Below are 20234 nucleotides of genomic sequence, written 5' to 3' on the forward strand. Positions count from 1 at the left end.
TTCACCCGTCACGCCATAGAATCCTCAAAAGGCACAAAAGCAGGAAGAGCAGAGCAATGCATGATTCTGTCTCTGCAGTGCACCTGTTTACACATGGTCCTGCCAGGTACCCTGAGTGTGGTGAGCGCACTGTCTTCTAGGCGTTGCTTATGACTGTGCCCTCTGATTGCACCACAAGAGGCTCTTAACTTGTGAAAGGTGACCTGGAGACAAATTCATTTTTTCCTGGGAACCTTCTTTTAATAGTGACAATATTGTTCTTGCTCATGCAGCTAGTTTTCTTCTTGCTGAGTTTTCAAAAGCCAAACTTTATATTGTTTGGGATACACACATAGGCGGTGGTAAAACTATAAAGAAAAGCAAAGGAAATGATAACACAAAAGTCAGGATAGTGGCTGCCTGGGGGTGGGACACACTAGTTTTGGATGTAGTGGTTATTGATAAGGTTCTGTTTCTTAACTTGGTTACAGTTTACATATTTCTAAAAATTACAATGAAGAAAACATCCAGCAACGACAAAACACCTCAAACCAGGAATATATTTAATAAATATTTAGGAGCATGTAAAGAAATCGTTAAAACTTTACTAAGGATATAAAGGATACTTTGGGACTTCCTTGGCAGTCCAGTAGTTAGGACTTTGCACTTCCACTGCAGGTTCAATCCCTGGTTGAGGAACTAGGATCCACTTGCTGTGCAGTGGCCAAAAAAAAAAAAAAAAAAAAGATACAAAGGATACTTTGAGTAAATGAAAAGATACATCATATGCTTACATATGTATGTTACATTTTTCTAAAGATGCCATGCAGTATATTAATTATATTGACTTAATCTATCAAATTTAATATTCATTTGCATTGTGAATAGGAGTTTTCTTCCTGGAGGGAGAGGGAGGCATGACCAAAATGATACAAATATTTCCTCTAGAAAATGTGTAAGAAAAGGGAAGTAGGTATTTCAAAAAAAGAGAATAGATATTTAGAATGTATCTTGAAGCTATGATAATCAGAATAATTTGTACTACAGAAGAAGTAGAGCAGTGGAATCAAACAGAGAATCCAGAAATAGACCTAAACACATGTGGGAATCCACTGTGATAGCTTTGCCTGTCAGAGAAGGAGAAGAGGGCGTGTTTGGGGAAAATATCACCCAGATTCCTGCCTCAGCAAAAACATTCAGACAAATGAGGATTGAAAAATACCCAATATATTGTTAAAAACTATAACAAAAAACTTAAGAGTGCGTGGATTAATTTATGTTTCTGTTGTGGTACTTTCTTTTCAAACAGCTATAAAACCCAGATGCCATAGATGAAAAAGTGGATATATGTATTTAAAGTTCTGAGTGGAAAAATATTATAATCAAATCCAAAAGACAGATGACACACTGAGGAAAAATATGTGCACCACAAATGGAAACTTTCCTTTTATAAATGAAAAAGACCTTTTATAAATGAAAAGCCCATTACAGATAAGACACAGGATTTGAACAAGCATTTGGCAGAAAAATAAATATAAAAGGCCAGTAGACATAAAAAAGTGGTTACTTCTCTCATAATTAAAGAAATGTAAATAAAAACAGTGGGATAGTATTTCTTCTCTCTCAATTGGGCTAGTAATTGAGAAGTTTGGTACCAACTTGAGTGAAGGTGCGGGAAGGCAGGGTTGCTTTATAATTGATGGCAGTGTGGAGCGTACAAATCTGAAGAGCAATTGGGCACCATCTGTCAGCACTTTAAATATAATACTCTTTGGACTCAGCCATTCTACCAGTGGGAAACATAAAGGGATATTCCTCAAGTTTGCTAAGAAACACGTAAAACATGGTTTCCTGTAGTTTTGTTTGTAATAGGAAGAGAAACACAACAAAACCCTGTGGAGGTGGGGAACGGAGTTGAGGCTCAGTCCACACTCCTGGCCCAGCTCTCTGAACCGAGGATGTGTGGAGGGAGCCCCTGCCCCCAGTGCACCCGCCAGTACAGAGTGGTGTCTGGAGGCTCGTAGTACCAGCGTCAGGCTGCCAGCAGTAGCCAAGATTTCTGCCCAACTAAATGGAATTGAACTCCTGCAGAGCTCACCTTTCCTGCTGCCTTTTCCCATAAGGATTGTGTTGGAGATAGTGAGAACTGTAGAATCTATTCTGGGGGAGCGGACATCACAGTTTAGCTACAATACTACCTCACTGGCCTGGCGTCAGCAAGATGAAGCCTGTCTTTGATGATGAAGATGGACCTGTTCCCCATGTGAACACCAAGAGCACAAGCTGAGTGCCCAGCTTAACTGTGCGTTCCCAGAGTGTCACTGTACTGGTGTTCTCCCCAGACAGTGCTCCATTCCTGGCCACCATTTGCGAAGATGGCTCAGTTGCTGTGCCAGACCTGGCCTTTTATAGGTGTTTAAAGCTGAACCCACAAAAACCCTGTTGAGAAATACTACTTGGTCGTAGCTCAGTCACTACTTCTTCACTCTGGAGAGCTGAGGCTGGCAGGTTATCCACTATGTTGTGCCTCCAGAGTTTTGCCCACTCCCTGGTTGCAAACTATGGTATCTGAGACTAAATTAGTCCCCAGTGAGAATCCACTCCCTCTCCTCTCCCATCAGTAGTGAGAGATGAATCTTTGCTATACTAGTTGTGTGCAGTTAACAGGCATGAGCTTTTGGCCTGGGGGACACTAGATTCTAGGGTGCTGTAATCACAAGGACACAAAACTTTATTCAAAGTGGAGATAGATAAATAGGAAGTTTTTGGTGGAGGGACAGAGGTGAAAAGAATTAAATCCCCTCTCACATCTTTCTTCTGCTCCCCCGAGTTAACAAAAGATCTCTTTATTCTTTTCACATAGCTGTGCATTTGAAATTGGCTACATCTGGGTAGGGTATGATAAAAGCAATTCTTCTACCACTAGGGCTCTTAGAGACCGGAGCTCCTTTCTTTGTAGATTTTGGTTAATGTTCTTCATTATGGGAAATATTCCCATTCATGAAAATCTGATCACCTTAAAGTAGAACCTCACCACAGACCTGCCCATCTCCTTACTGGTAGGTGCAGTGATATCTATTTTCTTACCTGGAAAAAGAGTGTGGTCTGTGCCCTAGGCCTAATGATTAATGCCCAGTCCATGTGGTCCTTCCTGCCCAACCCTTCCTGTCATCCAGAAGCAGAAGCCCTGTGGGTCCCTTTCTCTGTGGTTGTAGGAAACCTGAGTTCTATGTTAGTGGACCCTCTGAAGACTTAAAAATCCCAAGTACTAGTAGAAATAGGAATATTGGTTGATAAAATAAGAGTTTTGGGATTTGTTGGTCTTTTTGGGGGAAGGAAAGAAGATATGTATCTTCTGGTATGGAAAGATCTAGTGTAGTTTTTCATTGATTAAAGACTGTGTAATTGTATTTATAATTACACAAAAAGGATATTATATTACAGTGTTGATGTATGCATAAATAAGTCATAAGTGAGTATATTTCTTATGGAGAGGCATATGAGAAGGATAGCATGTTCTATTTTTTTCCTTTTTGTACTATTTGATTTTTTTCCTATTAGAGAATTGTACATCTACTTATTTTTATGAGTCTGGGTTTTCTGGGCTGTGGGATTATAGCTAACCATTCTTTGTTTTTGTCTTCCTAATTTTCAGTACTATATTTTTATCTTTTTTGTTTATATTTTATAGTTGAGTGTAATTCTGTCTTTCTATCCATATATTCTTAGGTTACATAGAATGACATCAATTGAAAGAGAAGAAAAGGAGAAAGTCAAAAAAAAAGAGAAAAAACAAGAAGAGGAAGAAACAATGCAACAAGCTACATGGGTAAAATATACGTTTCCAGTTAAACATCAGGTAATTTTGGTATGATCTTTTAAATTGTGTTAGCCATTTCTGAGACTTTGATTCTGCAGTTTTGAATACTTAGTAATTTATTTTTACTTTTGACACACTTTCAATTAACGTAGTTGGAATGAAGTAATTCTTTCTGGCAATTTTATAAGCATAGGTTTATGTTAGTAGACTATAGGTGAGTCATTAGACCAATTTGTAGAAATTGTTATAAATGTAAAATTGTTCTATATTTTTCATATTAGAAAGGAATATTAAGTTTCTTCATAAATCTTTGATTCTCAGTGAAAATAAAATGGACTGGTAGATTAATTTGCCTGACCATTGATTTTATTTAGTAAAAATGTGTAAAACCACATGTGCTTTATAAAACATTCTCATCCTTGTTTAATCAGCATGTTTTCACTTACACCAGGTTTGGAAACAAAAAGGAGAGGAATACAGAGTAACAGGATATGGTGGTTGGAGCTGGATTAGTAAAACTCATGTTTATAGGTTTGTTCCTAAATTGCCAGGCAATACTAACGTGAATTACAGAAAGTCATTAGAAGAAAGTAAGTAACTTAAGCTGTTTTTCCTGCATAATTGTTTCTGATTTGTATTCTTAAAAATTTGTAGTATATTGACTATATTTTGGATGAAAGTGTTTTTCTGCAATTCTTACTAGAATGTGAAAAATTACTAATGTAGTTTAATAATTATAAACTCTAAAGTTTTTAAAATTACCTTTATTCATGGGATTTTGGTATCTAGGATTTTAGCTTAAAAAGATGATAGAATAAAACTTGTTAAAAGAAAGAAGGCCTCAGCTACCTAACTGTTTTTCTAAAATCTTAAATTCAGTACTGCCTGACTTCTTGAGGAAACACAGTCTGGTGACCTCGGCATTGTAACGTTTAACAAAACCAGAAAGAAAGCGATAGAGGCTTCCATAACACTATCACATAAAGGAGATAGTAACTCAGTTTATGCTACTGGCTAATGACTTTATTTATTTATTTTTTGGCTGCGTTTGGTCTTCGTTGCTGCGCCTGAGCTTTCTCTAGTTGTGGCGAGTGGGGGCTACTCTTTGTTGCGGTGCGTGGGCTTCTCATTGTGGTGGCTTCTCTTGTTGTGGAGCACGGGCTCTAGGTGCGCAGGCTTCAGTAGTTGCAGCTCGCAGGCTCAGTAGTTGTGGCTTGTGGGCTCTAGAGCACAACCTCAGTAGTTGTGGTGCATGGGCGTAGTTGCTCCGTGGCATGTGGGATCTTCCCGGACCAGGGCTCGAACCTGTGTCCCCTGCATTGGCAGGCGGATTCTTAACCACTGCGCCAGCTGGGAAGTCCCAACTTTAGTGTTTAGAATCACAGAACTCTAGAGGTGAACTGCCCTTTTAGGAGGTAAATATTTTGAAACTCATGTTAAATAAACAAATTATTTCATGAAGGTGTTAAGTGCCATACTGAAGGTCACACAGATGGCGCTTCCGTTGCCCTTTTTGCACTCTACCACGTTGTCTCTCCTTTGTTATCTAAGCAATTTTCAAAAGCAGTTCTGTTCACTTTGCAGCATATTTGCTAATTTATGGTGTGATATGGTCTTTCCTGTGAAGCCCATGCTGTAGTGCCAAATAAGTGCTATGTACACACCTAGCTAACTGATTTGGCTTCCTTGTGAATGGTTCTCATGAAACCTGAACCAGTAGATTTTTGAAACTGTTAATGTGGGAAAGTTGTCACTGAATTACCTTTTAACAGAAAAAAAACATGTATTTTATAGAGCTCACTGGAATTTATATTTTAGGGACTAGGAGTGTCTTGCATATAGCAGATGTTCAATAACTTTCTATTTGCTAAATAGAAATATTCAGTATTCATTTACATTATCTGATTATATTCAAGCTAAATGTCCATTATAATAAATTCTAAAAGATTGTTATAATTTTTATTACTATTTCATTGTTCCAGTTACCTGTGTAGCACTTAGAAAGAATTATAGAGAGCTTTTCTTTAATTGTGTTTGACCTATGTAATAAAATCCAGATTATCAATATGCAAAATATTTAGGCTTTTGCAAATTTATTTTGTGTCCACTTTCCTTAGCATGGGGTTTTCTATTGTCCAAATGCTGGGCCTTTATCTAGCAGGTACCAAGTTGGTCTTGGAGCATCTTTTGAGTCTTTTCCTCCCAGTTGGCAGCAGGGAAGAAACCAGTAGTAAATCAGGCCCAAACAAGGCTACACATTGCATTCGGTTATTTCTCTTTTCTGTGATACAGACTTCAGTATTCTTAACTTGGAATCTATAGATAAACTTCAACTGTATTCAAATTTCAAATGCCATTGAAATTTATTACAAAAGCTTGTGTATGTACTTTTTTTCTGGGTAGGGGATCATAGCATTTATCCAATTCTAATATGGTTCTGTAATACAAAGTATGTTAGAAACCACTGATGCAGACTTTGTGAAGTCAGTGAACAGGTTGAAATAGTCTCATATGTGAAGGCTTCTGAAGTACATCTAAACTGTAGTCATTACTTCTATGCTTTAGGTCAGCTGAGCATATAAGAAAGAATGTAATAGCTTCAACTTTTGTATTTTGGGTTTTTTGAATTAAAAAAAGTATAAATTGCTGGAATATACTTGATAATTTCCACTAAACTAGGTGTATTAAAGTAAATTGCTAATATTTGACATACTTGTAATTACTATATACTTGGGGTTTTTTTTAGCTAAAAATAATATGGATGAAAATATGGATGAATCAGATAGAAGAAAAAGTCCACGAAGTCCAAAAAAAATAAAAACAGAGTCTGATTCTGAGAAAGGCGAGGTAAAAGATTCAGATGCTACAAAAGGAGCAGACCAAAGTGAAATGGACATTTCAAAGGTTACTGAGAAGAAGGACCAAGGTAAGGAGAGAAAAGTGTGGAGGGCAGCCTGGGGGTGATAAGAAAGCACTGGATCTAGTTCGCACAGCAGGAAAGGTACTGCAATGTCTCTTTGATAATAGCATTATTGAAACATGATTCATATGCCATATAACTCACCCACTTACAGTGTACAATTCAGTAGTTTTTACTATATTCACAGAGTTGTTCATCTATCACCATACTCAATTTTAGAACATTTTTCATCACCCAAAAAGAAACCTCATACCCACTAGCAGTCAGTCCTCCCTAAATCCCAATCTACTTTCTGTCTCTATGGATTTGCCTGTTTTGGACATTCCATATAAATGGAATCAGGTAGTATGTGGTCCTTTGTGTCTGGCTTCTTTCACTTAGCATGTTTTCAGATTTCATCCATGTTGTAGCATGTATCAATACTTCATTCCTTTTTATTTACAAATGATATTCTATTGTATGGATACGTCATGTTATGTTTATCCATTCATGGTGGACATTTGGGTGGTTTCTCTTTGGCTATTAAGAATAATGGAAATATGAACATTCATGTACAAGTTTTTATATGGACATATGTTTTCATTTCTCTTGGGTAAATACGTAGGGGTGGAATTGCTGGATCAAGAGATAACTGTATGTTCAGCCTTTTGAGGAACTTACATTGACTTTTGTGAAAAGTTGTTTTTTTAAAAACTAGATAAGTTAGATAATGCATGAGGCTTAATATGTTTTATAACCATAAAATAACCATAAAATACTCTGTACAAAATCTTATGTGAAGGTACTGGTATATGCAATAGCTATCACATACTAAGTTATTTTTCCTTGTGGCATTCCATCATTTTTAGATACTAGGAATCAGAATATTTAAATATTTGGAATGTATGTGTTTTTTAACCTTTTATAAAGTTTAGCCCTGTCCATTGACCTATTTTAATCATATCAGGAACTTTTAAATATATAGCTATTTATAGTTAAGGTTTTGAGTAAAAATCATAAAAACTGGTATTTTTTAAAGTGAAAATATTATCATGAATTCCACATTTCAGACTAAAAATTACATTTATATAAATGTCTTTGTTTCACAGATGTAAAAGAAGTTTTAGACTCTGACAATGATAAATCCTTTAAGGAAGAACCGATGGAAATAGATGATGATGTGAAAACAGAGTCACATATAAATTGTCAGGAAAGTTCTCAAGTAGATGTGGTCAATGTCAGTGAGGGTTTTCATCTAAGGACTAGTTATAAAAAGAAAATCAAATCATCCAAACTAGATGGACTTCTTGAAAGGAGAATTAAACAGTTTACACTGGAAGAAAAACAACGCCACGAGAAAATGAAGTTGGAGGGTGGAATTAAGGGTATAGGAAAGACCTGCACAAGTTCTTCGAAAAGTCTGTCTGAATCACCAGTAATAACAAAAGTAAAAGAAGGGTGTCAAAGTGACTTGCTTACACAAGAACAGAGCTCTAATGCAAGTAACGATAAATCTGAAGACTTGATTCGGGGATGTTCACAAAATGATTCCTCAATTCTTGGAATCAGTGATCCTGATCATACAACAAACAAACTTTATTCAAAAGATCAAATGCTAGATGATGCCTCCATTCAGAGCGCAGAGACAAACTGTCAGAAACAAAATTCTGTTCGAAATGACGTAAATGAGAGTCTCTCTGACCCTGCCAGTAAAGGCCAGGAGCCCAGTAAGATTAAAACAAAAGGAAGTGATTTTCTCATTGATGACGCTAAACTAGCCAGTGCAGGTGAAATTGGTACTTTGATCTATAAGAACAAAAAACCACTCATACAGGAAGATAATGACACCATTGTGTCTCCTTCCCAGAGCCCTTTACTTCCATCAGTACCTAAAAGTACTGATGATAGAGATATCCCATCTCTGTCAAAAGCAATAGACTTTGAAGGAAAATTGGGATGTGATTCTGAATATAATAGCACTTTGGAAAATAGTTCTGATACTATGTCTATTCAAGACAGCAGTGAAGAAGATATGATTGTTCAGAATAGCAATGAAAGTATTTCTGAACAGTTAATAACTCAAGAACAAGGTAGTGAAGGCTTAGAACCATTGAAACATGAGTTTGTTTCAGATAAGACCACTGGAAACTGTGGCGACAGGCTGCAGGCTAAGGTAAATGAAGCAAATGGTAAAAAAACAAGTCAAGATCAGAAATTAGAGGAGAGACCACTTAATAAATGTATCGATCAAATCAATCTGAAAAGTGTCACTGACAAAAAGAATAATGAAAACCGAGAGTCTGAAAAGAAAGGACAGAAAGCAAGTACCTTTCAAATAAATGGAAAAGATAATAAACCTAAAGTATATTTGAAAGGTGAATGCTTGAAAGACATTTCTGAGAGTAAAGTAGGAAGTTGTGACATTGAACCAAAGGTTAATAATATAAATAAAATAATTCCTGAAAATGATATTAAGTCTTTGACTGTTAAAGAATCTGCTGTAAAGCCATTCATGAATGGTGATGTCATCATGGAAGATTTTAATGAAAAAAACAACTTGGAAACAAAATCATGTTTACTGAGGTCTTCGGATACTGAAGGCGACTACCAAGATCGCCTAGAGACCCTGCCATCAACCAAACAGTCTGAGGGTACCCAAGCTACCACGCCTCTGCCATCTTGTCCAGAAAGCAGCAGTTCAGCCAATCAGGAAGAAGACATGGAAATTGAAACCTGCGAAGTTAAGAAAGTTACTTCGTCTCCTGTTACTTCTGGAGAGGACTCTAACTTCAGTAATGATTTTATTGATGAAAATGGCCCGCCCACCAACAAAGATGAAAATGTCAATGGAGAATCTAAAAGAAAAACAGTCATCACAGAAGTCACCACCATGACGTCCACAGTAGCCACAGAATCAAAAACCGTAATTAAGGTAGCAAAAGTTGATAAGCAGACTGTGGTCTCTTCCACAGAAAATTGTGCCAAGTCCACTGTCACAACCACCACTACAACGGTAACAAAGCTTTCCACGCCCTCCACAGGCAGCAGTGTGGACATAATCTCTGTGAAGGAGCAGAGCAAAACTGTGGTCACCACGACAGTGACAGACTCACTGACCACCGCAGGAGGCACTCTGGTAACATCTATGACCGTGAGCAAAGAATATTCCACAAGAGACAAAGTGAAACTCATGAAGTTTTCAAGACCCAAGAAGACTCGTTCAGGTACAGCTCTGCCATCGTACAGAAAGTTCATCACCAAGAGCAGCAAGAAGAGCATATTTGTTTTGCCCAATGATGACCTAAAAAAATTGGCCAGAAAAGGAGGAATCCGAGAAGTCCCTTATTTTAATTATAATGCAAAACCTGCCTTGGATATATGGCCATATCCTTCTCCTAGACCAACCTTTGGTATCACTTGGAGGTATGTACTTTAAAATGCATTTGGGGGAGGGAGAAAGTTTTTAAAGAATTATCTAATAAAAATATCTCATTTATGAGATAACAGAAATAAGACAGGGAAATATATATTTAATGGGCAAAGTTAGTAATGGAAATAAGATACAGAGAGGTTTTAACTCGGCCAGCTGGTGGGTACTAAAGTTTACTTAGGGAAAAATGTTTAAAGACTGAAAATGTAAGGGAATCCTTTAAAATGAAATTCAGCTTCACTTTTCACAAGACAAAAGAAATGTGTCAAACATAGTTGTTTGTCTAACCTCCCAAGTTATTGCCATGTGTTTGCTTTGGGAGTGAGATAATCACAGAATTGGATAATCACCAACTTTCTGGAATGTTTGTATTTTATTTCTATTAGGTAATTCATAAAAACATAAGACATAGGAAACATGCCTGTAAATCACACAAGGTTCATCATAATGTAGGAAATCTTCTTGATGTAATTTGTTTGCATGATAGGCATTTGTTTTGGAGTTCTCTGTTATTTATGTGAGAAAAGGTAGTCTGAGATGTCTTAGGGAGTTTCTTTAAACCCAGAAATAGTCTTAATTTAAAAGTTTCTGGGCATTAAGCTTTGGGGATAAATTATAAGTACGTAGAGTTGGCAGTTGTAAGATCATGTAGTTTTAAATTGGGAAAGGATCTTAGAAATTCATATCTTTTTTAGATGCATAATAATTTGCCTCTGGTCCCAGAGGGACTGAGTTAGGAATAGTGCCTGGTTTTCCTAAATCCCAGTCCAGTACTTTATCTTCTATATCACATTTCACGTATTTGTCCTTGCTTTGTGCTTTTCCGTGTCCTTGTCTTTTTATCTTTTCACCCTTAAAATTGAAAAGGATGGAACATGAACATTGAAAACATAAGAGTTCTGTGGGACATGCTCAGAAACTAGGAACGGTCTTGTTTGCAGTGAGATTTCGCTAGGATCCTCAAGTTCATGATGTCAGCAGGTTCCTGAGCAGACTCCATTTTCACTTTAGGCTTCATTTCTGTGTGTCTTTAGTATGGTTCCTTTAAGTTGAAATCATACTTTTCTTGTTTTCTTTATATTACAATTAGCTAGTATTAAAAAAAAAAGACTGTAAATGAGTACTCTCTATAAAGGAATTAATTAATATGACCAGTCATAGTTGGTTTGACCAAGTTTTTAATAACTCATCTTTTGATTTGAATTAAAATATCATCACTCCATTACACATTCAATAGAGACAGCTGAAAAGTACAATTTCTCTGCAGGGCCTGCAATGAAGGATTTGCAGAATCCTGCAGGGAATCAAGGAACTCTTCATTACAGTTCATGGATTTGTAGGATTACTCTGCACTTTTCTGCTTTCTTCATTGAGAGCGGTCCCAAAATGTATCCTTGACTGTCCTGCAGGTAACTTCTTTCCCACTGGAAAAGTTACTATGTACAAATACTTTAATTAAAGTGACCTGGCAGTTGTGGAGGCCGACCTTTCTGCTCTTTTCTATTCTGTAAATGGAAGGTAGGCTTGACTGCGAAGCACTTTTCTCTGAACCAGTTCTGTTCACGTGTTGCCCAGGGCCCTTTTCTGCACGGCTGGGTTTCAGAAACCTTGTATTGTTATGTTTTAATATGCACTGGGGGCACAGTTTTTATCTGTTTAGTTAATTTCTCATTTTTTAATGGAAGGAAGTACCTTCCTGTATGTTTTAAACAGATACTGCCTTCAGATATATGCTAACGTCTTAATTTGCTGAGGTTGAGAGAAACATAATCCCTTCTATCTAACGGAGGCATGGGTAAAAATGTAAATTATTCTTGACTTTAGAATGCATTTTTAAAAAAGGTATCGCTATAAAAACCATGCATGTGAAATGCATTTTTCTACTCACACTTGAATAAAATATGTCTGATGCTTAGAGTAGGTGCTAAGAATGCCAAAGGCGCATGTTTGGTCTTTATTAAATTTAACATTAAGGCTGAGCAGTATTGAAAAAGTGAAACTTGTCTCATTGACTCATTAGGGCCTCTTTTTCCCTCCACACTGTCCATTCCCTTACTCCCTTTTCCCCAGGCCCTGATTCTGTGTTTCATGATCACTTTGAACCAGTAGTTTTCTCCATGGTGCTGTCAGAAGGATCCTCCTAAAATGCAGATCTATCCTGTGAATGTTCTGACTGAGCTGAGCAGGCATTTAAAGCGGATGTGTTAACCACCACAGGGCTGGGAAGGGGAAAGCGTTTGTCACCTGTCCACCACGTCTATGAGAAGTACTCCCCTTTATAACCCATGCAGAACTGGCTGCATTGCAGAGATCTCCGTATAGACGGCCGCTGACACTCTTTAATCCTTCCATTCGGTGCAGCACATTTTGGCTTCTGCCTTCTTCTCTCGTGCCAGCTTCATCTCTCGCTGCACCTTCACACCCCTTCCCTCCAGCCAGAGTACACCGGATGTGGTTTTCAGGAAGAAGTGTGTGCTTTTGTACACCTTCCTCCTCAGCGCATGTGTGCCCCCTTGCCTTTGGTCAGCCGCCCCCTCACCCTTGTCCTCTGAGGCTCCAGCAAAGCTCTCATCCCCATCCCTGGGCCCAATCAGGTACCACTCCCTTGTGCTTTCCTCTGTTAACAGCTCCTGAGGATGCAGGAAGACATTATAATTCACTTCTGTGTCCCCAGCTCCTTTCACTTAGTTTAACACATAGAAGAAACTCAAGTATTTTTTGAATGAATAAATGAATGGACACGCTCTAATGCATGAGATGTGTTCCCCACCTGGTGTTGTTTCCATTGTAAAATAGAGAAGCTTTCAAGTTGTTGTTTGTTGAGAGTGATTGGAGGAAGAAGAGAGAGAATGAGAAACAACTCTCTTTCCAAATAAATATTCATTTGTTTTCTCCCATGAGTCCAAAGTTCCCTAGGCATTTCTTTAGGGTGTGATCTGAAAGTGACAGACACTTTCCCCCTGTAAGGACATCCTTGCACTGATTAACATTTGCCCTCTAATTTAAGAACCCTTTGTCCAGGTCAGAGGATTCACAGGGTGATAGCACAACAAAGAAAATAATGGTGTCACAGCTGGAGAGGGGAAATTAAGAAGTTGCAGCAACTTTTTGGCTAGAGCTTTCTCTTTCTCACGTTGTTTGCTTTTCTAACTTAACGTTAAGAATAGAAAGCATTGCTTTTCAAATATAAATTGTCTAAGACTTACCTTGTATACCTCTATTAGAGGAGGAAATTATTTCGTTTCATAGGCTTTCCCTACAGTACAATCAGTATATTCATTTAAGTATGTGGAAACGTCAATAAAATATTTAATTATACAAAACCACTAATAGAGAATTGACAGCCTAGGGCTGCTTTATAATGTTCTATGGTTAACTCCATTTTAAGACATGATGTTCATTGCAGTTGTAAATTCATTCTGAAATGTGTTTTTAATATTATTTTAAAAAGAATATCTAATATGTTCAATAACTTTGTTTACAGTGTTTAGAAAAAACCTGAACACAAAGATTCCTTTGTCTCCTGACTAGTAACTAACATAGTAATGTCCTTTTTTATTATTCATTGTATCATAGGATTCTAAAACTACACCAATGTTGTTAAAGTAACGTTAGTATTAGCAGCATTCATCATCCAGTACTTTGTGTTTTGCAGAACCACCATTTCAGTACAAAATTTCTGTCCATCTGGAAAGGTCTTACTGGATTTGTGAGGTCTTTCTGTTTTGCTTTTTGAGAAAATTGAAACATTTTCAGTCTGTTTCAGCAAAAATCAGTTAAGATTTTATTCTTCTTCAGATCACTTATCATATTGTCACACAATTATTTATTTCTCCATATATGCTCTCATTCATAATTTTTCTAACACATATTTTAGAATTAGGCTAAATTTATAAAATCTTTGTAAATTGTTGCCATATCAGTCTTACAATGAAATATGCTTTGTTTTACGTATTTATATGGCATTTGAGGTAACTATAGCCCCTTTGTGAATTGTTAGATGCATGTCATGCCTGGGAACAAAAAAGTTCTTTTATTAAGGAACATATAATAACCAAAGTGCTTATAAAGCCATATGATAAATATTGAAGTCACAATGAGGACAAAAAACAATCCTTCAGTTTAGTAGAGAGAGAGAGAGAGTGTGTGTGTGAGTGTGTGTGTGTGTGTGTTTGTGTGTGTGTGTATACATACATCGTTTTTCTTGGGTTTTTCTTTCAGGTATAGACTTCAGACTGTGAAGTCCTTAGCTGGAGTGAGTCTTATGTTGCGGTTACTGTGGGCAAGTCTGAGATGGGATGACATGGCAGCCAAGGCTCCTCCAGGAGGAGGGACTACACGGACAGGTAGCGGTTTTTTATTTTCGAATTTAAGTTTAAAAGAGAAAAATCTCTTGACAGTTCACTTCATTTTAAGCATGTCTGTTATTTATTAAAATATAGTGCTAGTATTTTAAAAACAAGGCTTTGGTCAAGTTTAGCAACACATGCTATAAAACCCTGGGGGCCGGGCAGGGGCGTTTCACATTATAAGGGTAGTCACTAATGTGTGAACCAGTGTGAATTTTTAAAAGATATTTCTTACCGCACAGTATAAATCATTTAAATTGGGACATCTGGAACCCTGTGCTTGCTGCTGCTCTCCTAGGGTTTTTATTATTTTGACCGAATTTTGCCACCAGGAACTAAGCTGTGCCCAAACAGCATTTTGCTCAGTTGAGAAATTTTCAGTGACGAAGAAACTCAGTATTGTTGCAATCTAGTGATGGTCCTGCAACTGTTCATTAAGCAAATGTTTCCAAAGGTTTAGTCTTTTTTTTTTTTTTTTGCGGTACGCGGGCCTCTCCTGTTGCGGAGCACAGGCTCCGGACGCACAGGCTCAGCGGCCATGGCTCACGGGCCCAGCCGCTCCGCGGCACGTGGGATCCTCCCGGACGGGGGCACGAACCCGTATCCCCTGCATCGGCAGGCGGACTCTCAACCACTGCACCACCAGGGAAGCCCCTAGTCTCTTTTTAAAGTACCAGATGTTGTACCTTTTTATTCTCTGAATATTTGGGGTGGTTATTAATACTATGTGAATTAAATCACCATAGAAACATCTGAAACTGAAATCACAACAACAGAAATAATTAAGAGGCGAGATGTTGGTCCTTATGGCATTCGATCTGAATATTGTATCAGGAAAATCATCTGCCCCATTGGAGTTCCAGAAGCACCAAAAGGTAAGGAGTAGAAATAAGTCTTTTCTTTTATTATTTACCTGTTAGCCATATCTTTTATGAATTGAAGTTTGATTATAATTGTTTCTTTAACTCTTTATTCAACTTTAGAAAAAAATACTTTTTCATCACAAACTATTCTGTTTTTAAAATGATATTTAATCAGTAAACATAGCAAAATTCCACTAGACACACAGTGATGCCTACAGTCATGGTACCAGGCAGAGGAAGGGTACAAATACCTCTTTTATCAGTAATTAAAGATATGGAGCAGTGGTTGACACCAGACCGTCAGCTCCAAGACTCAAGCCTTTGAGTCTGTCTGGTTGTAGTCCTGGAACCTGCTGTAGAATCTGACACATAAGTGGTCAGTGAAGATTTGTTGACTCAAGGGTTCAAGCTATTGTGTAATACTTCAGTGGTCAGGGTAGAAATAACCTAAGAGGCATAAAGAGTTACTCAGGAAACATTTATAGACACCTACATGATAGGCCTTAGGTGGCAAATACATAGAACAATGGAATCCAGCCCCTATTCTAAAGGAAGCAAAGAAAAGGTATAATAATTCTATACTTGAGAATCAAAATTATTAACACTAAGAAGAGTCCAGTAAGGTGTCCAGATTCAAGATATATAATTAGACAAAAATAAATAATTTTATTTTACCTGTGTAGTAAAAATACTTAGGGGAACAACTATGAAGAAACGTGTAAAAAGAAGATGCTGTCTATAAATAGAAGCTTACTATTTTATAGAAGTTAATTGTCCCCAAATGGATAAATTTAATTTTTTGAATCTTGATTGAATCAACTCAAAAGCTCATCTTGGAGAATAAATGAGAATGGCTTTTTTGAAAAGAGTAACAATAAGGGGGTAGCTGCCCTAATAGATGATGAAATATTAGTATAACTAAAACAATGTCCTGGAACAGGAATAGACAGCTCAGTTGATAGGCAAAGACACACAGATGGAAGAAGGCGTTCCTGACCAGTCGTCAGTCTTGACTCCACAGCCGTTGATGCAAACCACTGCTGTCTCCTTGAATCACTTTTCTTTTCTTGTATCACTTCATACAATCCAGGTCCTGCTGCTGTTTCAGTTTCCTTCTGTTGCTTGCCTGTGATTCTACTGCTTCCCTCTTCCCTGAACATACGGGAAGGTTCAATGCTTGTCTGTCCCTACTTTTTATTTTTAGAATCTTATCACTGGAGATTATATCTATTCTTAATAGTTTCCGATCCCTCCTTTACATTAGTAAGTCTCCAGTCCCTCTTCTCGGTGCCCTGATAGGGAAATACAGATCGCCAGAGTTGTACAATTCAAGGACACCCAGCCCAGCTGGGAGGAACACGCTACGCTTCTTGAAGAAGGTTGTATCCACGTTGCGGTCTGAAGGATGAATTAGGCACCAGTCAAATGAGGGGGAAGGAGGCTAGGAGTAGTGTACCAGGCAGAGGGAACAGGCTGTGGAAAGGCTAATAAGGCTTTTATATCAGGGGCCAGCAAACCATGAGCTTTGACCCACCATCTGCTTTTGTTAATAAAGTTTGATTGGAACACAGCCACACTTTCTGACTTATGTATTGTCTTTGGCTCCTTTTATGATACAGAGTTGAGGAGTTGTAGTAGAGACCATCTGGCCTGCATAGTCTAAAGTATTTACCATCTGGCCCTTTAAGAAAATGTTTGCCAATCCCTGCTTTTCATGATATAAGAGAAGATGCCAGAAGTACTATAATTTAGAAGCTATATTGCTTAAAATACTCCGATTTCTTTTCCAAAGAAACACCTACGCCTCAGAGGAAAGGCCTTCGATCGAGTGCATTGCGGCCAAAGAGACCAGAAACGCCCAAGCAAACTGGCCCTGTTATTATTGAAACCTGGGTAGCAGAGGAAGAGTTGGAATTATGGGAGATCAGGGCGTTTGCTGAGAGGTAAGGAAATGGTTTATATGTGATCAGATGCTGAAGATTTTTATCACTTCAGAATTAAAGAATTACCCCTTTAATAGTTTATTCGATATGTCCTAATTTTGCTCCACCTTTTGATTCTCTAGCTGTGTATCGTTTATTAACGTCCTCTTTCTAATTTTTATGAGTTATTATCTGCTTGTCAATTTTGAATTACCTTAATTTAAATGTTTTATTTTTAAATTGAAATAATTTTATACTTTTTGTATGATGTGGAACTTAACCAGATTTCACTTAATATTAGATGCCAGATGCCTAGTAGGATACAGGCATACTCATTTTATCGCGCTTCGCAAATACTGCGGTTTTTACAAGCTGAAGACTTGTGGCAACTCTGCATTGAGAAAGTCTGTAGGCACCATTTCCCCAACAGCATTTGCTTACTTTGTGTCTCTGTGTCACATTTTGGTAATTCTCACAGTATTTCAAAACTTTTCATTATTATTATATTTGTTATGATGATCTATGATCAGTGATCTTTGATGTTACTACTACGACTCACTGAAAACTCAGATGATTATTAGCATTTTTTAGCAATAAAGTATTTTTTAAATTAAGGTATGTACTTTTTTTTTTAGACATGATGTTATTGCACACTTAGTAGACTACAGTATAGTGTAAACATCACTTTTATATGCACTGGGAAACCAGAAAAATCATGTGACTCACTTTATTGCGACATTTGCTTTATTGCAGTGATCTGGAACCAAACCCACAATATCTATGAGGTATGCCTGTAGTTTCTGATAAATTCCTCCTTTCTTTCCCTGCAGAGTGGAGAAAGAAAAGGCACAAGCAGTTGAGCAACAGGCTAAGGTTAGTGAACAGAAGAAGGCAGAGGACTTCAAGGCCCAAATGGAGGCTCATCTCAAACAGCAGCGATTGGCTGCCCAGCAGGTGGGGGAGTTGGTACCAGTCCCACCTGGCAGCGAATTGACATTTTTAGCCAAATTTTTGCACACTAAAAGCAGAGTAATTTTATATTCATGTGGTTTTATTTTTACGTGTATCTCATATATATCTTAATTTCAGTACTTGAAAATAGCTCTGTGAATATACCAAGCTTTGGTTTTGCAAAAAGTGTACACATTTGAAGAACAATGTTTGAAGTATAATTTCTCTTATTTATTATATTTATAATTCAAAGGGTAGTTTCTAAAGATAATTTTTTCCTGTAAAATTCCAATCCGTAAAATCTCTGTAGTCTATGAAAAAGTGAGTTCTACTAAAAGTATAAGTTTGTTGTAATTGGTGGTCATCAGGCTACTGTGGTCTCTTAGTATTTCCATACTGTGATGTACCATATGTGCCTGACTATTTAGGGACCCAAATAAAAGATAATTACCCCTTCCTTCTAATAAGAAGATACTATGAAAGTTTTTAGCCAAACTTGAATATATAAACTTTCAGGATATTGATAAAATAGAAATAGATAAAATAGGTATCATTAACTTAGTTACACATAACTTACTTAAAAATTACATATTACATAAATAAATCAGACTCATTTCCTCATGTTTTACCTTTTTCCTCATATTTTATAAAATATTTTTTCAAGTTCTTGTATATTTTACAGTGGTTACTATAGGTCATCTTCACTTAGATCAAAGTTTGAGATAACAGCACTTCTGGATTTTGTCATGTCTATCTCTCCACTCATAGAAAGACTGGCTAGTCATTTTGTTTTTCATTTTATGGATGTGTTTTGTCATCTCTACAATGTAACCCAAGGTATTACTTTTGGGGGGGGCCAGGGGGTCAATTTCTTTAATTTGATAATGAGCTTTTCTCTGGCAGTTGAAAGTCAGAACCTGAACTTGGTGATGTATTACCTCTCTGAGTCCCCCAAGAACATTGTATTCTTTGCTTTTCCTATGTGTGTCAGTTTCTGAGGTGATGGACATGCACCTGTATATAGCTTAATTGAACAGAGCAGTATATACTTAATCTATATATTACTTCAGAATTTTTATTTAGGGGCTTCCCTGGTGGTGCAGTGGTTGAGAGTCCGCCTGCCGATGCAGGGGACACGGGTTCGTGCCCCGGTCCGGGAAGATCCAGCATGTCGTGGAGTGGCTGGGCGCGTGAGCCATGGCCGCTGAGCCTGCACGTCCGGAGCCTGTGCTCCGCAACAGGAGAGGCCACAACAGTGAGAGGCCTGCGTACAAAAACAAAAAACAAACAAACAAAAAAATTTATTTAAAATATCTTTCTCAAAACAAGTCAATCTTCATTTTAATGTTTTCCAAATTTAGCAATGAATATGATCGAAACTTTTTTTCCATGCAAAAATTGAGAAATAATGACAGCTAGAGTTTAATGACAAACTTGCTGTTTTGAACATGTGTACAAACCCAGCAGATTTTGTGGACATGTCAAACCTGTGATTTTTTCCCCCTGTAATTTTAAAAAATTTTTTATACAATTTTTAAAGGTTGTACTCCATTTACAGTTATTACAAAATATTGGCTATATTTCCCATAGTCAACATTTCCAATTTTTGAAGGCATAGCCCCAGAAAATAACTATGGGTTTAGTTGTTTTGTTTTTCTTGCCTCCTTTATTATTATTATTATTTTTTTTTCATTTTTTTTTTCCTTTTTTTTTGTGGTACGCGGGCCTCTCACTGTTGTGGCCTCTCCCGTTGCGGACCACAGGCTCCGGATGCACAGGCTCAGCGGCCATGGCTCACGGGCCCAGCCGCTCCGCGGCACGTGGGATCCTCCTAGACCGGGGCACGAACCCATGTCCCCTGCATCGGCAGGCAGACTCTCAACCACTGCGCCACCAGGGAAGCCCACCTCCTTTATTTTTTAACTGATCCAATTGGATGACATTTCCAAGAATCCAAAACTAAGCTCCTTTTCTTCTTTTTTTTTTAAATATAAATTTATTTATTTATTTATTTTTGGCTA

The 20234-nt window shown here is 37.5% G+C and overlaps 1 protein-coding gene across 11 annotated transcripts in view; it reads left to right on the top strand.

Moving 5' to 3' along the window:
- The window catches only part of BPTF (bromodomain PHD finger transcription factor), a gene marked incomplete at its 5' end in the record, with an annotated part of 139257 nt that overhangs the window by 75585 nt on the left and 43438 nt on the right, over positions 1–20234 (top strand). For 6 of the 11 annotated variants that reach the window (XM_082678170.1, XM_082678175.1, XM_082678180.1 and 3 more), the window contains 8 exons: positions 3709–3838; positions 4251–4389; positions 6546–6725; positions 7808–10121; positions 14350–14474; positions 15224–15352; positions 17133–17283; positions 18093–18216. In XM_082678170.1, coding sequence (XP_082534296.1) covers positions 3709–3838; positions 4251–4389; positions 6546–6725; positions 7808–10121; positions 14350–14474; positions 15224–15352; positions 17133–17283; positions 18093–18216 — 3292 coding nt within the window. The remainder of the gene's footprint in view (positions 1–3708; positions 3839–4250; positions 4390–6545; positions 6726–7807; positions 10122–14349; positions 14475–15223; positions 15353–17132; positions 17284–18092; positions 18217–20234) is intronic. The other 5 variants (XM_082678173.1, XM_082678178.1, XM_082678177.1 and 2 more) reach the window with 1 other exon arrangement.

Source organism: Grampus griseus (genome assembly GCF_964374135.1).
Source record: "Grampus griseus genome assembly, chromosome: 20".
Lineage (NCBI taxonomy): Eukaryota > Metazoa > Chordata > Mammalia > Artiodactyla > Delphinidae > Grampus > Grampus griseus.